This window comes from Esox lucius, chromosome 5 (assembly GCF_011004845.1).
Source record: "Esox lucius isolate fEsoLuc1 chromosome 5, fEsoLuc1.pri, whole genome shotgun sequence".
NCBI lineage: Eukaryota > Metazoa > Chordata > Actinopteri > Esociformes > Esocidae > Esox > Esox lucius.
In genome coordinates, this window is record NC_047573.1 from 34,996,981 (window position 1) to 35,016,054 (window position 19,074).

A 19,074-nucleotide genomic window follows, 5' to 3' on the forward strand; every position below is an offset into this window, starting at 1 on the left:
TCATCTGTGGTTGACGATGAGGCTAAAGACCCAGTGAGTTTGAGGTTACCTGGGAACTCACCTCTCAGCTCTCCTCCCGCTGCTCGATCCCCGCCACTGGTACAAGCACCACTTCCCATTCAACCCGAATGCAGCAGAATTCTAAACACCCTTTCCCCTTGTTACCTGGGTATTTAAACCTGCCTGTTTCCTTGCTGCCTTGTGAGGTATTGTTTGTGACACTGCAACATACTGAGCCTGCTATTTTCTTTTGATTCTGATCGTTGTTTAGTGTCCCAACCCGTTTTGCCTTTTCCAACATCATAACCAGCCTTTGCTTTTGTACTTTTGTTTTTCGGATTCCCTGACACCTGACCTCTCTGCCTGCCTATTGTTTTGCCCTGTTGGATTGTGGTACTTTTGTGTCGCGGCCAAGTGCCTCCCAGGCTCACAGATGATGCAACCCAAGATGAATTCCAACTTACTTTAATTTCATAAATGCACATAAGCAGTAATACCAGGAATTGGGCATTCCAAAAACAACAGGTAAGTAGCCACAGTAAATTATAGTCCACACAAATGGTACGTCCCCCCAGAGAATAGTATACCCAGCAAACACCAACTGCATTCACAAAGATAAATACATAAATATTCGCCACAACCTCACAGCACACATTTCATATTTATAGGTAAACACACACACACACACACATTCCTATTTAACTCAAAGGCACAGCCAAGGAAGCTACGTTACGTTTCGACTCCCTGCTTTATACCCGTCCCTCTAAGCATTCGTTATAATCAGCACCCACTTAGTCTCCTCCTGGCAGCTGGTTACCTCCCTCCCTGGCGGTACAAAACATAAAATTACAAACAACAATAATATTGAGGATAAAATATCCTGTACTGGTCGCAGATCCCCACGGCCAGTACAGATAAAAGCGTCTCTGCCAGTCTTTATAGTGCCGATCGCCGCACTGAAGAATGTACACTTTTGAAACCGGCAGTGATACGTCCCTGTTCTGATTCCCAATCGACCTGGTGGAGTTGTCGTTCACTATAATACACCGCCCACACTCTGCCTTGTCTCCCTGCTCGCCATCTGTCACAGGCAAACATGGTTACTGAGTGAAACACCCACATCCATCCTGTTACACACTTTTACAAGAGTACGATAGGTTACAGAATGATGTCCCTTTCTAGTATACTTAGCAAGCGTTGAGCATGGGATCACGTCCACTGGTCAGATCGCTCGCCAGTAGTTCGTCCGACCACCTCGCACACCTCCGACCTTTCTCCGGGTTCTCCTCATTTCCGTTCTGTTCCTTGTCATCCGCTTTATCAGTCCTTGGGCCAATCAAAGTCCATCTGCACTAATAAGTCGTCTACCAGGCACCTGCCGCTACGCAATCGCGGTCACGTAGTATTCTAGCCCACGAGTAAGTGTCCGTTTTTTACAGCGCCCCAAACACACAATCATAGAGCATACATGACAGGCATGGTATAAATTGCACTTCTAATCACCCACATATGACATTTGCTCTTTCTATTACTTGTGTACTGAACTCAGCCTTCCTGCACTCTGATATTGCCCTTTGGATAAAACTACGCTTTCTGACATCTACATTCCTGGGTCTGAGTCGTATTCGTTACATTACTCATACAGGTGAATGCAAAACACACCATGATAAGAAGAAAGCAGATCTCAGAGGACATTAGAAAGAGGGTAATGAAAACACAACAGTATGTGGAAGGCATCTGCTTGGAAGTAGCCTCTGCTGTCAAAAAAGAGAACAGATGAGTCTAAAATGTGGGATTTTGGGCTGCTTTTCTTCATCTGGACCAGGCTAACTGCACATGATTAAGGAAACAATTTCTTAAACAAGGACATTGACACTGTGCGTTCTAAATAAATAAACATCCTAATCTCTGTAAATCAATGTACAGGCAGTACATTGACCTGCAGTTTGATGAAACACAGCTTTATCTCAATGATCTATTCACTTGATTATTTGACTGGTTTCTTATGTTCTCCTCTGCTCTGTTAAATAGTTACTGCCTGCTGCTTCAAAGATTAATCAGTTTGGTGGACGGTTGCTAGATATTAAGGCCATTTTTACTTAAAAACCCACACTGACCTTGATCAACAGATTTATTGGTTGCATAGAAACAATTGTCCTACAAATCTTACAGATTACAGGTATAATAAAATCCATCAACTGTCAATTTATGGATATAATGACATATTTAAGCAAACCCCTAGTTTCATACACAAAGCAAAAACCAAACGTTACATTTCCTTCTTCCGCTGTTAACACTTAATTTGAAGGGAACCTAAGAAAGTGTATCATTACACATTCATAAGCAGTATAACATAACATAGAATTACTACATGAAGTGCATTTGCCATAATTATGATCATTGTCATAACATTGCAAAAATATCAACTTGCCTATGTTGAAAAACATTGATGACATTCTCATATACTACTTTTGAATTGTGTGCATGGGTTATTATTAATGTTTTGTGAAGTCCTTATAGATACATACGTTCCCTTTAATTTAAACCATTCATTGCACATTTCAACTGCCTTTCTGATTTTACATGCAAAGCTTTCTCAAAACATTTTCTAATTGTCTCTTTGGCTAGAAGTTGCCCTTAACATACCTAGGATCAGATATTCGTCCAATCCCTCACTTCAACCAATAGTTAGGGGCAACCTTCATTTATTATCTTCTCTCAACGTTGTTTATGCATTTTCTATGGCCGGTGCTTGACTTGACATTTGGCCTGTTTTCTCTACAGCTGAAGCCGAGCTAGAAGCCATCATTGACTTATTGACACTTTTATTCATGGAGGAGGAAGTGGTGGTTGTGGTGGTAGATTTAACTGTTTGGATGGTCTTTTTCCTCTTGACTTGGAGGATCTCCATGGCATCTAGATTGACTCCCGACTGCTGGAATTCTTCTCTATTCTCCAAATGCTCTGACACCTGCTGCTGCTCCTCCATCTGGTGCTGGAGCTGGACAAAAATAGTTTTACACTCTATTGTCCTGTCCATCAGCAAAAACATGAACCCCAATTGCCCCCAGGTCATTTTTGTTATTAAGAATTATTTCCAAAAAATATTTTAGTTGAGCATGCTGTCCTATTCAGAGCAACATAAGTTTGTTTTCATGTTAAGATAGTTAGGTTGAACTACCATGTAACTCAATCATAGAAAGAACTATACAATAATCCTTTAAATAATAAAAAAAATATTAAGAACATAAACATGTATATTGAAAAATCAATAGCAGAGCTAAAAGGAAGTTACAGGTGGCAAAACCCCATCCATGAAATATAGCTGTCCATACTTGGAATGCAGCTGCTCTTATCTTAGTCTATCAGTTAAGTTTAAAAAAGCAGTACAGACAGAGGTGGAAAATGACTAGGCAAGTTCATAAATCGCATGAAGTAACTGTTGGTCTTTATGCACGTAACTCTCGTACTCATGGAGAGCAGGGTTGTGCTAGCTTGAGTGTAGTGAAACCTGATTACATTCCTATCCCCCACGAACAGAGCAGATTGTTATGGAAATTTTGAACTAAGGTATATTTGAGAAATGTCTGTCTTTCTATTGCCTGGTATGTAAATCTTTACTTTGATTGTGACACGTGTCTGTATAATATCAGAGCATCACTAGGTACTTTGAAAATCTGTTCTCCTGCCTAGACCAAGAAGGGTGCCAGTCCTTTGTTTCTTAGGAATGTGGTCTTTGGGGGGGAAGTAAGGTCAGTTGGCCCCTTTAGGTAAACACAACAGTAAACATTATGGCAGGAAGGAAAAGGTGGGGGAACAGCCCACCCTGTGGGTAAAACCTATGTGACACAAGACAGATGGGCAGCATCTTACCACACCCCTTTTTCCACTATAAGTAGTGATGGCTGTTCATATATTAAGTGAGAGACTCCTCGGATGATTATGTTTGTAATTATGAAATGATGGCATTCATTTGGAAAATTTGTCTGATCAGGCAAAAATATATATTTTATTTAAGGATAGTGAACATATGAAGCCATTTATCATCACATAATTGTTTGGCTCCTTTTTAAATCATAATGATAACAGAAATCACCCGAATGGCCCTGAGCAAAAGTTTACATACCCTTGAATGTCTGGCCTTGTTACAAACACACACAGGTGAAAATGGCAATTAAATGTGAATCTCCCACACCTGTGGGTTTTTAAATTGCAATTAGTGTATGTGTATAAGTAATTAATTAGTTTGTTAGCTCTCATGTGGATGCACTGAGCAGGCTAGATACTGAGCCATGGGGAGCAGAAAAGAACTATCAGAAGACCTGCGTTACAAGGTAATAGAACTTCATAAAGATGGAAAAGGATAAAATATATTCAAAGCCTTGCAAATGCCAGTCAGTACTGTTAAATCACTTATTAAGAAGCGGGATCTCTTAATACTAAGTCAAGGTTAGGTACACCAAGAAATATTTCAGCCAAAACTGCCAGAAGAATTGTTCAGAATACAAAGAAAAACCCACAGGTAACCTCAGGAGAAATACATGTTGCTCTGGAAAAAAAACTGTGTGGTTGTTTCAAGGAGCACAGTACGACGATACTTGAACAAACATGAGCTGCATGGTCGAGTTGCCAAAAGAAGCCTTTACTGTGCCAATGGCACAAAAAAAGCCTGGTTACAATATGCCCGATGACACCTTGACATGCCTCACAGCTTCTGGGCACACTGTAATTTGGAGTGATGAGACCAAAATACAGCTTTATGGTCACAACTATTACAAAAGACTGCCCGCTGTCATTGATGCTAAAGGGGACAATACACAGTATTAAGAACTAAGGGTATGCAGACTTTTGAACAGGGGTCAGTTAAATTTTTTGAACATGTTGCCATGTTTTGTTTTATGATTGTGCCATTCTGTTATGACCTACAGTTGAATGTGAATCCCATAAGAAATAAAAGACGTGTTTTGACTGCTCACTCATGTTTTCTTTACAAAAGAAATCTCTACATGTATGGCAGCCATGGCAAAAATAGTGCAAGTAGTACCTCAAAGGATAAAAAAAACAATTCAACATGACAAAAGAGTTGAAAAGAAAAGCTTTGAGAGAGGAAAAGAAGGGGTAAATTCTGGCTTTACTGGCAGAGGGATACAATGTATGTCAGGTTATTTCCATCCTGAACATTTCAAAGAAGGTGGTTCATAAGAACAAGGTCAAGAAACAGACATTGGGGACAACAATGCTACAGACTAACAGAGGGCGAAAACGACAGTCCACTGACCGAGATTACGTCAACTAATTCGAACTTCACTCAACAATCGTAGGATGATATCAAGTGACCTACAAAAAGAATGGCAAACAGCAGCTGTGGTGATGTGCACGGTGAGGACGGTTCAAAACAGGGTTCTAGGGGCAGGGCTGAAGTGCAAAGCTAGAAATAAAGCCCTTCATCAATGAGAAGCAAAGGCTGAAGTTTGCAAAAGACCATAAGGATTGAACCATAGAGGAATGGAGTAAGGTCATCTTCTCTGACAAGTAAAATGTTCAGCTTTTCCATACACCTGGTTGTCTAATGGTTTGATGGAGACCTGGAGAGGCCTACAAGCCACAGTGTCTCACACCCACTGTGTAATTTGGAGGAGGTTCAGTGGTGATCTGGAGATGCTTCAGCAAGGCTGGAATCGGGCAAATTTGTCTTTGTGAAGGACACATGAATCAAGCCAAGTACAAGGTTATCCTTGAAGAACATGTGCTTCCTTCTGCTCTGACAATGTTCCCCAACTCTGAGAATTGATTTTTCCAGCAATAATAATGCTCCATGCCACACAGCCAGGTCAATCAAGGTGTGGATGGAGGACCACTAGATCAAGAACCTGTCATGGGAAGCCCAATCTCCAGACCTGAACCCCATTGAAAACCTCTGGAATTTGATCAAGAGGAAGATGGATGGTCACAAGCCATCAAACAAAGCAGAGCTAATTGACTTTTGTGCCAGGAGTGGCATAAAGTCACCTAAAAGCAACGTGACAGACTGGTGGAGAGCATGCCAAGACGGATGAAAGCTGTGATTAAAAATCATGGTTATTCCACCAAATTGTGATTTCTGAACTTTTCCTGAGTTAAAACATTAGTATTTTATTTGCATTATTTGAAGTCTGAATTTTTATTGTATTTTTTGGTTTTTGGTTATTTTGACCAGTGGTTGTTTTCTACAAATAAATACTCCAAATTACAATATTTTTAAATCACATAAAGAGCAAAATTGCTCTTTATGTGGTTGACACATAGAGGGGACATACCATAAAACAAGTGGAATGGTCAAATCATTATGGGAATTGAGGCTGTAATTGAGGCTTTAAGTTTGACAGCACCAACGTCTCCATAGAGATGCAATATAACTTTCTGTTTCTCATATGCTACAGTAAAATTTCTCTTTATGAGGTGAACTCATATAGGGGACATACCTTAACTCAAATCAAGTAGAATGGTCAACTAATTATGGGTATTAAGGCTATAATGTGGCTTTAAGTGTGACATTACCAACGTCGCCATAGAGATTCACTTAGCTTTTAAATGTCAACTTCTACTACATGCTACAGGAAAATTGCTCTTTATGTGGTCAACATATAGAGGGGACATACCTTAACTCAAATGAAGTGTAATGGTTAACTAATTATGGAAATTGAGGCTGTAATATGGCTTAAGTGTGGCAGCACCAATATCTCCATAGAGATGCAAAATACCTATCAATTTCTCCAAAATGCTACAGTAAACTTGCTCTTCATGTGGTGGACACAGAGGGGACCTACCTTAACTGAAATCAAGTGGAATGGTTAACTAATTATGGTAATTGAGGCTGTAATGTGGCTTTAAGTGTGACAGCACCAATGTTTTCATTGAGATGCAATATACATTTAAATTTCTCCAAAATGCAACAGTAACATTGCTCTTTAAATTGTGGACACACAGGGGACCTACCTTATCTCAAATCCAGTGGAATTGTTAACTAATTATGGGAATTGAGGCTGTACAGTCAAATATTTCAGTTTGTTTTTCAATTGAATTGTTCACATTATAGGTCACATTAAAAGTGGAAAAAGTTCTGACATGATTTATCTTTGTCTCTTTCATTTACATCACAAGAACCTGGAATTTTAACAGGGGTGTGTAGACTTTTTATATCCACTGTAGGTAAAGATACAGCCTAATAGCTAGTCAACACTAATTATGCTAATTACGCTAATTAGAATCTGTAAAATCAATAAACCTTCCATCATACGAACTGGGTATAGGCTAAACGTGTGAAACAAAGTTGGTTTTGTGTCTAGCATGAACAGTTCAAGAGTCATTCTCAGTTATATCCTAACGATGTATCAGCAATTAGCAATAAGCAATAATTAGCAATTATCCAGTAAATTGTTTATAAACATGTAATAGAATTCATATTTAGGATAGTCTCAAACCTTTAAAGTTGTTATCAAAGGTTGATTGGCCCTAAACCATGAACATTTTGAATTGAAACCTCTGTATTACTTTGGCTCTCAATGAAACACATTAATTTATGCAAGCTTTGAATGTTAATAAAAAATCTGAATACAATCAACTCGAGTTGGGCCAGACTGAACATCTTTGCATTGGTTTGGACTTGATAGTTTAAGAAATGTAGGAGGAGATGCATCTAGAATTTGTGACTTTTTTACCATTCAAGTCTATGGAGACTTTTTTCCCATTTGATATACATTAGTTGCTCATTTAAATATTGATATAGTTTAAAAAGTATAATAGCCATCAAAAAGAACTGCTTATATTCGATCATGTGGGATGTTTTTGAGTTGGTTTCGTGTTTATAGCTTCTACCATTTAGGCTGTAGAGCTGGAGAAATAATTATTTGCCTTTGGCAAGCACAACTTAATGAGAAGAAGTATGGGAGAAACCTACAGTGGGGAGAACAAGAATTTGATACACTGCCGGTATTGAAGGTTTTCCCTCTTACAAAGTATGTAGAAGTCTATGAAATTGTTATCATAGGTACTCTTCAACTGTGAGTGACGGAATCTAAAACAAAAATCCAGATAATCACATTGTATGATTAATTAATTTGCATTTTATTGCATGACATAAGTATTTGATACATCAGAAAAGCAGAATTTAATATTTGGTACAGAAACCTTTGTTTGCAATTACAGAGATCATACGTTTCCTGTAGTTCTTGACCAGGTTTGCACACACTGCAGCAGGGATTTTGGCCCACTCATCCATACAGACCTTTTCCAGATTCTTCAGGTTTCGGGGCTGTCGCTGGGCAATACGGACTTTCACCTCCCTCCAAAGATTTTCTATTGGGTTCAGGTCTGGAGACTGGCTAGGCCACTCCAGGACCTTGAGATGCTTCATACGGAGCCACTCCTTAGTTGCCCTGGTAGTGTGTTTCGGGTCGTTGTCATGCTGGAAGACCCAGCCACGACCCATCTTCAATGCTCTTACTGAGGGAAGGAGGTTGTTGGCCAAGATCTCGCGTTACATGGGCCCATCCATCCTCCCCTCAATAAGGTGCAGTCATCCTGTCCCCTTTGCAGAAAAGCATCCCCAAAGAATGATGTTTCCACCTCCATGGGATGGTGTTCTTGGGGTTGTACTCATCCTTCTTCTTGCTCCACTTCAGCCCTGCCCCTAGAACCTGTTTCGAACTGTCCTCGCCGTGAAATTCACCCCAGCTGTTGTTTGCCATTCTTTTTGTAGGTCACTTGATATCGTCCTACGGTTGTTGAGTGACATTCGCATGATTTGACTGTCATCTCGGTCAGTGGACAGTCATTTTCAAATCATTAAGAATCTCCACCGACCGAGGGAGATTGACAGTTCTTTTGTGTTTCTTCCATTTGCGAAAAATCGCACCAACTGTTGTCACCTTCTCACCAAGCTGCTTGGCGATGGTCTTGTAGCCCATTCCAGCCTTGTGTAGGTCTACAATCTTGTCCCTGACATCATCGGACAGCTCTTTGGTCTTGGCAAAGAGTTTGGAATCTGATTGATTGATTGCTTCTGTGGACATGTGTCTTTTATACAGGTAACAAGCTGAGATTAGGAGCACTGCCTTTAAGATTGTGCTCCTAATCTCAACTCGTTATCTGTATAAAAGACACCTGGGAGCCAAAAATCTTTCTGATTGAGAGGGGATCAAATACTTATTTCACTCATTAAAACAAGAAAAAATTCTTAAAATGTTTGACATGCGTTTGTCTTTTTCTGTTGTTGTTCTGTCTCTCACTGTTCAAATAAGCCTACCATTAAAATGATAGACTGATAATTTATTTGTCAGTGGGCAAACGTACAAAATCAGCAGGGGATCAACTACTTTTTCCCATCACTGTAGTTCGAGCTAACTATTTGACCCTAGTTGTAGCCCTCACAGTTAACTTTAGCTTGCTATTTGACCTGAGTTTAAGCCTATGTTAAGTTAGTTTTAAAGCAAACAAGACTAAACTGGCTATGTGAATATTTTATATGTTAACTGGTTGCATATGTCAGATTTATTACATGACTATCAAACATTGTCTACTTAATCAACTGAGTCAGTGTACTGGTGAAGGGATAGATCAAATAGGCCGATAGATGGAAGGTTTGCAAAGTGTTTTCATGCTCCCTTGTAAAAGTATTTTTAGTATTTTTAAAATACAGTAGTTTCTTTAGATACATGGTGTGGCTGCTGTAATTTTGAGTTTATTTTGATACAATTAAAATTAAGTAACATTTTGAAGTATCTTTGCCCATCTCTGCCAACATTGCTGCAGAATTTCCAATGAATGTGTTTCACTTGTAGGTTGCTTTGCTTTCACCCTTCTGCCCAGTTCATCCCAAACCAGAGAGTGTGTTAGCCATTGCATGATTTGAAGCCCACTGTCATGTTCTTTTATTCTAAGGCAGTTTTGACTTTGCCTGGAGGTATGTTTTAAGTTATTATCTTGCTGTAGGATGAACCCCTGACCAACTAGGCATACACCAGGGGATATTGAATGGGGCTGCAAAAGCACTTCATGGCCCAGACAAGCCTCTTTTTCTTATTTTGCCATCTTAGCAATGGTTTTCTTACTGCCACTCGATCTGTCAAACCTGCAGCTCAAAGCCTTTTCTTTACAGTAGAAACTGAGACTTGCTTACTTTGTCCAGTGTTAAGCTGTGGATTAAGTTGTTGTCCTGTGAGCAGCCTATCACGCAATCTGTTGACTTTCAAAAACTTGTCTTCTAGAACTGTTGTGGCTTTGGGTCTGCTAGACCTCTTCCTGTCAGAGTTTCCTTCAGTTTTCAAGTGTCTTTTGATGGTGTTAGAAACTGTACTCATTCACACCAGAGGGTTTCTACATTTGGGTGCAGAAGTTTGCATCCCCCTTGGTTTCAGGATGTAAAGTACAATTTATCTACCCAAAAAATATTTACTATCAGTTTAAATGTGTTTCTTCATTGACAATGGGTTACAACATGGTCTTGACATGACAACAGTCACATCAAAGGCAAAACAGAACCTAAATTGGAAGCAAAACATTTTAGACTTTGCCAAATTTATGAGTGGAACAATGTGAGTTAGATTAGGATTGCAATTAAGGTCTGCCATTGGGCCAATCTACTCCAGGCATAAAAAGTATAAGAAGGCTAAATTTCAAGCAGTTGGCTGTGAGCAATCAAGAAGGTGCAATGGGATCGGGAAGGCAGCTTTCAGAAGGCCTGGAACAGAAAATATGAACTCTTCAAAAAGACGGAGAGGGGTATAAAAAGATATCCAAGCATTTAGGAATACCATTACAAACAGTGAAAACTTCCAGAAATGGAAGAAAAATAGATGCACAAAGACACTTTCAAGGAGTGGAAGACTGCAAAAAAATGTTTTTATTAAAAAACAGAGCGACCAGAGTAATTGTTAGAGAGATTCGCAACAATCCAGGTTGCCTGAAAAGGTATTTGGAGGCAAGTGTACCATCAAAGGCACACTGCATAGATCTGGATTGTTTGGTAGAAAAGCTTGCAGGAAGCCATTGCTAACTACTAGACACAAGGCAACATGCTTGAAATACACCAAAGAACATGTCAATAAACCCCTTCAGATTTGGAACAAGATTATGTGGTCTGATGAAACAAAAGTTGAATTAGATGGACAAAATCGATCAAAAATATGCTTGACAACACAAGAAAACTGCCTATAAGGAAAGTAATACCATTCCCACACTCAAACAAGGTGGCTGTTCTCTGATGTTTTGGGGGTACATGTCTTCATCAAGGTCGAATGGATGCAGAGAAATATCAACAAATCTTAGAGGCCTCTTACCAACAGTCACCAAGATAAAAGGGAGGCGTGGGTGGATCCTGCAACAAGACAAGACCCGAAACATAAGGCAAAATCTATAGAGAAATAGTTTGACAAGAACAAAGTCAGGGTGTTGCCATGGCCCTCCCAGTCTCCAGGCTTAAATATAATACAAAATGTCTGTATTGATCTGAACAAGTTAAACAAATGCATGTGTGCATGACAGATGGCCAAGCAATCTGAAAGAGTTAGAAAAGATATGTCATCAAGAACTGACAAAAATGACAACTTAGAGAATCCCAAGGCTTCTCTGATGGTACCCAAAGAGGTTGAAGAAAGTTATAAACACAAAGGGAAGACATACTAGCCATTAACAGTACAAAAAAAAAGGATGCAAACTTTTTAACTGATGTTATTTTGAATATTTCCCAACAATGTTCTTTTTACATGATGTTTTTTTTACATTTTTGTTACTTAATGACAGAACATTTGTAAAACATTAAGTCACATTCAATTCCTTATTAAAAAGAATCAAACAATACATTGGGCTCAATGTATGTAATCAACTGAATGTAATCAAAAAAAGTTGGGACATCTGGAGGAATTAGAAACATCATCTTTCAAGGTTTAGTTTACTTCCTTGCTGCAGAACAGCTTTAATTTGTTAACCCATTACTTTTTCTCTGAAAAAGGACATTTTTGCCACACCACGTAAGCAGAGCCAGCTAAGAAGAGTGAATATCACTGACAGACTGACTACCCACCCACTCACCCATTGTTAAATAGTGTAGCGGTTAGTGATGCGGACTGTCACACAGTGGACTGGGGTTTGATCCTTGCCCCTGAACAAACAAAGTAGTCAATAGGATTGGTTCAGGATAGACTAAAACTCAGAAAGAAAAATGAATGTTGTTGTGGCATGAAATGAAATAGCTTTGGCTGCGTTAAGTTCATCTTCAGTCTCACTAACAATTGCTCAAATCTTATGACTATTCCAAGTAGTAAGTAGATACTAGTAGGGCTATTACTGGATAATAAGCTGTAAAAACAGCCCATGGCAAAAGCCATACAAGCTTGCCTGGTTCCTTTTCTTGGTCATAACTCATAACTTTCAGTTTTTGATTACCAAAACTTTGTATGTTAACCTCTATACCTTTATAATTTCTATAGGTTATTCATTGGACTTGAACTGCTTAAATGTAAATAACAACTGTGGGATGTTATAAAACATTTTACCGGTAGTGTATACATATAACAATATTAATGTAATATAAGGTATGTGTTCTGACATGTTAAAGAATTGTTTTACTCAGGTAGAAGTTTGTTCCTGCTAAAAAATGTAATAGTACATTTTGCAATATAATAAACTCACTCTCTGTGTCTCACACTCACCATCATCATATTTTGGTACTGGGCAATGGCCTCCTCAGTGCTCACTCCTTTCCCCATACCCAGTTCTGCAGCGCGCCTGGCCATCTCCACCTTATGGGAACCAGGTGGGGTCCAGCCCACACCCCTGATCCAATTCAGGTCTGACTTGTAGTTCACCTGCAACGGAGTGTCATCTGAAATTTTAGTAATTTAGCACCTTTAATACTTTTTATTGTAAATATTATACATGGCTCCAAAAATAAATTCATTTTTCCTAGGACGCCCCTAGCAATCTCTACACTGGCTGGGGGCTATAATTGGGACCGGGCAGGAAATAGATATCCCTAGGCATCGCTGTGTTTGTTTCAGATGTACTCAATCAGAGGCAGCTGGCCTGCGTTGCCTCTGATTGGGGATCCTATTTAAGGTGCCCTTATTTTAAATGTGTTGTTGGTTATGGTTTGTCCATGGGGCACTTTATTTTTGTGCTGTTCCTTTTTGTTTTTTAGGTTCAATAAATCTGGCTTTTGGCTTGTGAAATATCGACCTGCCTGCGATAACTTCCGCCATCAGTGTAGTGGTGATGGGATATATCAAATAGGCCAATAGATGGAAGATTTGTAAAGTGTTTTCATGCTCCCTTGTAAAAGTATTTTAAAATACAAAAATATAGTACTTTATTTTGATACATGGTGTGACTGCTGTATTTTGTAGTTTATTTTAATGCACTTAAAATTAATTATTTTAAAATACATTTTGATGTATCTTTGGCCATCTCTGTTCATACTCTGTCCCCATCCCACTCTTTCAAAAATGTACGTTAGTTTACATCTTTAAGTTTATTACTGCCATACTTGCCATATCTAAATGTTCAATAACACTACCTAGATTGCTGCTAGATTACATTGTTATGTATATTTTTGCTTTATTTTATTATAATTCTTTTGTCTGGCTATACTTTTTGCTTTTATATTCTTCTCCTTACCTCTCACTATGTAGTTGTTGGGTGCCATGCCACAAGAATTTCATTGTGCAAGATGACGATGTGTTGTGCAGTGCATTTGACAAATAAACCTTGAAACAAACTGGACAGATTGATATCCCTAATGTTAAATTGACTTGGTGACATACTATGATTCCATGATCCCTTAATTTTTTGGAGCACTGTAATATTATGAATGTTAATATTTTATTTATAATGGATAAATAAAATAACTATTAAAGAAGACTCCACACACATCACTCTGCAACTTGTAGGCCTGTTTTGCGTGTTGGACGTTGAGTTGCTGGAGGTCACAGGTGTAGTCATGAAGCCTCTGGCGATAGGTCTGGTTGCTGGCTAGGGCTTGGCTCTTTTTGGCTTGTTGAAACTCAGGCTGATCTGCATGCATCTTAAACTGGGAGCGCGTCTCTTGAGCCTGCCTCTTGTACCCAATGTTGCTCTGAAGCTTGCTGGCCGCCAGAGAGTGAACCATCTTGGGGTCATCCTCGACACTGAGTAGTCCCACCTGCTGGCCCTTCTCCTTCACAAAGGCCTGTTTGTAGCGGAACTAATGGAACAAAGACAATTAGGGAATTGCTCAGTTAAACCAAATTTTTGCCAGAATATTGCATTGCTACTAGAGGATGTTTGGGAGGTTACATTTCCAATTTTTCAATAGGACACTCTCCTACATCAAGGAGTACCTACAGCACAACAAGACAAGGCAACCCAGTCATAAATCATGCCCATTCACCCGATTTAGTGCTGAATCAGTTTGCAGCTACATTTTGTGGGGGTCCTTATGCACTGTCTGTATGCTGAGTTCAGCATCACAATATGAGCTGTACTGAGAAGGGGCCCTCATACCATGAACAAATAATAATGTTAGTCTTATCCAGTTCCACTCAATGCATTTAACTATGGTACGTACTGTCAAAGGTCCTGAATAAAACTATCAGCAAAATCGTTGTAAATAAAATGCAAGAAAGGCAATTAGAAATGTAATGTTAGTTTTATTATGCAAACTAAACTCACATCACTGGCATTATTTCTGGAAGCTTTGGCGGTCTGGAAGGGGATAGCATCCAGTCTCAGGTCATACCCAGCTGATCTCATCTCATCCCCAGCTGCTTTATAGACTTTCTGCAATGGGTGGAAAAGACAGACTGATAACTATGGTTACCAGACCGTGGTGTCATGATGGACCAGTTGATTAGTAGATAATGGACCAAGAAACATTTGGTACTAACATTTGAATAGATAAGTTTAACAACCCAGGGAAAAGATGATCTGAAACATGACATTCTGAGCAGCACTTAGATAAAGGAAACTTTAGTATGTATAATGTATGTGTTTATTGTACTTACACTACCCAGTCAAATTGACCAAGAACATAAACTTAACCTAAGTTGATATTCATAGTTGCCTATATTTGCTAAGTACATCTACCCAAATCCAGACTATTACTTGATGAATTGTTGAAAGAAAACATATAGGGACCAAATACAACATCTATTTAAAGCAGACATACATTTGTATCAATGGGCATATCAGCTAGTAGGATATGAGCGGCGAATGTAACCTATACCATAATTTACATTTCATGTACAAATACAGATATATAGTTACTGTATATACCGCACACCTATACATACACCAGCGAGGATTTCTTTAAGACTGCCTATAATGTCAAAAAAAAGGTAAAATATGTACTATTGTGTAAACATTTTATTGTTTACACAATAGTACATATTAAAAATGCGTTAAAACACGTTCATCTCTAAAACTTGTTAGTTCAGAATCAGCTACAGGTCGGCTGACTCGATTTTCTTCTCATACAATCCCGCAGCGTCACAGTGCATTTCCCTGTTGAAGCCGAGAGTCCATTGACTTCAATGAGGCTGCTTAGAACAGTTTTTTGCAGTGCTCCGAAAGTAGACGGTGATTGGATAAATGCTGCAATAATGTCCCTCCCACGGACGCTCAGCGTCTCTGGGGGTGAATGAGGAGTGGGCTGGCCCGGACTCCGGGCTTCCGTGTGATGATTGGAGGATCTGAGGATCTGTCAAACTGCATATCCTTTTGACTGACAGCGGTCTGTACTATAAGAAGTCACTGAAGCTATTTGGACCTCAGTCCCATCACGGATTTCTCAAATGTATTCGAAAGACAAACTGCTGCAATATTTCTTGATATTTGTTTGGCAAAATTGCTAGCTGATTTGCATCATACATTTCACACAATTATAGGCTACACCACAATCCTTGTTTCAGTTTTATAAAGTTTAATATATATTTTTTTAGATAATTAATTAATTCATATACAGTAGTAGGCTAGGCTAGCGTCGTACGCGGGTGAAACTGCGCACGATGGCAGGCAGTGCTAATATTGTCGACCTGATTTTAGCGAAGCCATTAATAAAACATTAGTAAAATTATATTTGTAAAAAAAAATATATATATATATATATATATATAGTTCTGTTACAAAATTAAATGTTATTGTCTGGGGTCCAAAAGAGCGTCACTACAAATGAAGACAATCAGAGGGTTATAATGTAGGCCAAAAATGAGCTTCCCCTCTTTGAAAGACCAGCAGCCGCCACTGACATACACTACCATTCAGAGGTTTAGGGTCACTTTGAAATGTCCTTTTAAATAAATGTTTTGTCCATTACAATTCAGTGTACACACTGTTAATGTTCTAAATTACTATTGTAACTGGAAATGGCAGATATTTGTATGGAATATCTACATATCAGCAACCATCATGCCTGTGTTCCGATGGCACATTGTGTTTGCTAATTGTAAGTTTATCATTTTAAAAAGCTAAGAGATCATTATAAAACCCTTTTGCAATTATGTTAGCAGAACTGAAAACAGAATAGAGAAACTGGCCCTCTTTAGACTAGTTGAGTATCTGGACCACCAGGAATTGAAAGTTCTTCTGAAAGTCGTCAGTCTGTTCCTGTTCTGCGAAATGAAAGCTATTCCAATGCGAGAAATTGCCAAGAAACTGACATGGTGCAGAAAAGTGTCCATCCTCATACAGATCCTGGAACTTTGTAATAACCTTCTTTGTACAAAGACAGAGGGAAGTGTCTATTAGGGACGGGGGAAGACGGGATACTTATTAATAGGGCCCATAGCTGATGCAGAGAACATTTTAAAATCATGTCAAAACTGATACCAGAAGTGTGGAAAGTACCATAGGATTGCAAGTGTTGCAAAAGAGGGGTGCTGGCAGAGAACTGCAGAGCAAAGCGAAAAGAGACAGAAATTTAGGACCGTGCCTCAAGGTGGCACCATGGGGTATCTAGAGGATGCAAACAGAATGGCAATTTCTGAAAATTGGCAGCCCAGTAGTAGTACAAAATGTTGGGTAGTGCCAGCCCTCCACGAAATCTTCATCCCTGAAGCAAAGATTCTGGGTAGACAAATACCTCCCCAGACAAATAGTGTCACAGCCTGATTGATTGACCAAAAAAAGGACTTTGGCAAAAATAATGGGATAGAAAGAAATAGATAGGAATTTGGGCCAATTATTCATTTTAACAGCATTATTGTTCCCTATAAGTGATAGCAGTAAGCTACCCCCTCTCTGAACGTCAGACTTCATTTGCACAAGAAGGGGAACACAATTTGCAGAGAATATGACAGGTAATTAATTTGGAAGTTAGTCGGCTTAAGCTGCAGCGCTCCTGGATTTATTGGGAAGCATTCACTCTTCTGGAGACTCAACTTGAAACCCGAAAAGGAGGCAAAGTCCTCCAGAATAGAGAGGATGGAAAGTAAGCAGGCTGCAGGGTTACTGACACAGAGTAACAAATAATCAGCATATAACCTGTGTTCAACCCCTTCCTGGAAAGAGGAAGATGCACAGAGAGCTATCAAAAAGGGCTCAATAGCAAGGGCAAATAGCAAAGGGGAAAGAGGGCAACACTGTCTGGTCTCGCGTTCAAGGGCAAAATAATCCAAACACCCATGAGCAAATTTTTCCCCCAAATCTACATTTCTTAAGAACAGCAAAATGGCTGTTCTCCACAATCTAGAGAGAATACCACCTTTAGAACTGTTTGGAATAAATAATATTAAACAATGTCCAGATGATAAATACCATGGGCCGAATGCTGGGAGGGCCCTGTCCAGTTTTAGGCGAGCAGGAACGAGGATGGTACCCAGCACTTCAGCAAAAGAATCTGTAAGGAATCTCATGGATCCCTGCCTTCCATCTTCTCTGAAATTCCGATCACCCGAAGGTTGCGGTGGTGCGAAAGGGCCTCCAGTCTCATCAACTGGAGTCTCATCTGACAAGACTGACAAGACTCATCAACTGGAGTCTCATCTGAAAAGACTGACAAGACTCATCAACTGGAGTCTCATCTGAAAAGACTGACAAGATTCATCAACTGGAGTCTCATCTGACAAGACTCATAGACTGGAGTCTCATCTGACAAGACTCTTAGACTGGAGTCTCATCTGACAAGACTGATAAGACTCATCAACTGGAGTCTCATCTGAAAAGACTGACAAGACTCATCAACTGGAGTCTCATCTGACAAGACTCATAGACTGGAGTCTCTTCTGACAAGACTGACAAGACTCATAGACTGGAGTCTCATCTGACAAGACTGACAAGACTCATCAACTGGAGTCTCATCTGAAAAGACTGACAAGACTCATCAACTGGAGTCTCATCTGACAAGACTGACAAGACTCATAGACTGGAGTCTTGTCAGTCTCATGGACCAGTCTTTGGTTTTCAGATGTCACGCGAGCAACTGATTTCTCAAGGGACACCACGCGTAATCATAATCACATAGGTCATGCTTGAAGGAGTCAATACAGCGGCCCTGGTCTTCGGCAGAGGCTCGGATACGACCCAGAACAGAAGAGAAATGGGCCGGAGTCACTTCAACAGTAGGTGCCATAACTGTCTCGATTGCAGACCTCAGCTGAACAGCTATGATAGCCGTAATTTCCAAAATGAGTCGAGCAGAGAACCTGGAGGTCTGATCAGAGTAACTGCTCTCTCAGCGTCATGGCAGTTGGAGTTAGACATTGCGGACGAAACGTTAGTCGCAGTGTGGTTGATTCTCAAACTATGTGACATTGAAATTAAAAAGGTAAGAGATAATCTAATCAAAGTGTTTGGAATGGAGTGAAAATAAATGCAAAGCAAAAATGTAACAAATTAGTTAATGCATGTGAGCCTCTAAGCGTGCATCTACTCTCTCCACATGCTAAATCGGAACGCCCCCATATACCAATTTTCAACACTAAGTCACATGGCGTGGCCATGGTGAGCTTGCCATGTTGGCCACTTTGGAAGCTCATTTCAGCGCCACCACGAGGCCAATTTACATGATTTGCACTAGAAGTTGTGGCCCTTGGGCCTGAACTAGCCTACAAAGATGGGCCTATTTAG

General features: G+C 39.6%; 1 protein-coding gene across 1 annotated transcript in view; it reads right to left on the bottom strand.

Moving 5' to 3' along the window:
• Nucleotides 1–2,117: 2,117 nt before the first annotated feature.
• The window catches only part of nrap (nebulin-related anchoring protein), a 108,336-nt gene continuing 91,379 nt past the window's right edge, over nt 2,118–19,074 (bottom strand). Inside the window, exons 39-42 of the mRNA XM_010897563.3 lie at nt 14,683–14,790; nt 13,904–14,215; nt 12,687–12,842; nt 2,118–3,001 (exon numbers count right to left, since the gene is read on the bottom strand). Coding sequence (XP_010895865.2) covers nt 2,729–3,001; nt 12,687–12,842; nt 13,904–14,215; nt 14,683–14,790 — 849 coding nt within the window. The 3' untranslated portion in view covers nt 2,118–2,728. The remainder of the gene's footprint in view (nt 3,002–12,686; nt 12,843–13,903; nt 14,216–14,682; nt 14,791–19,074) is intronic.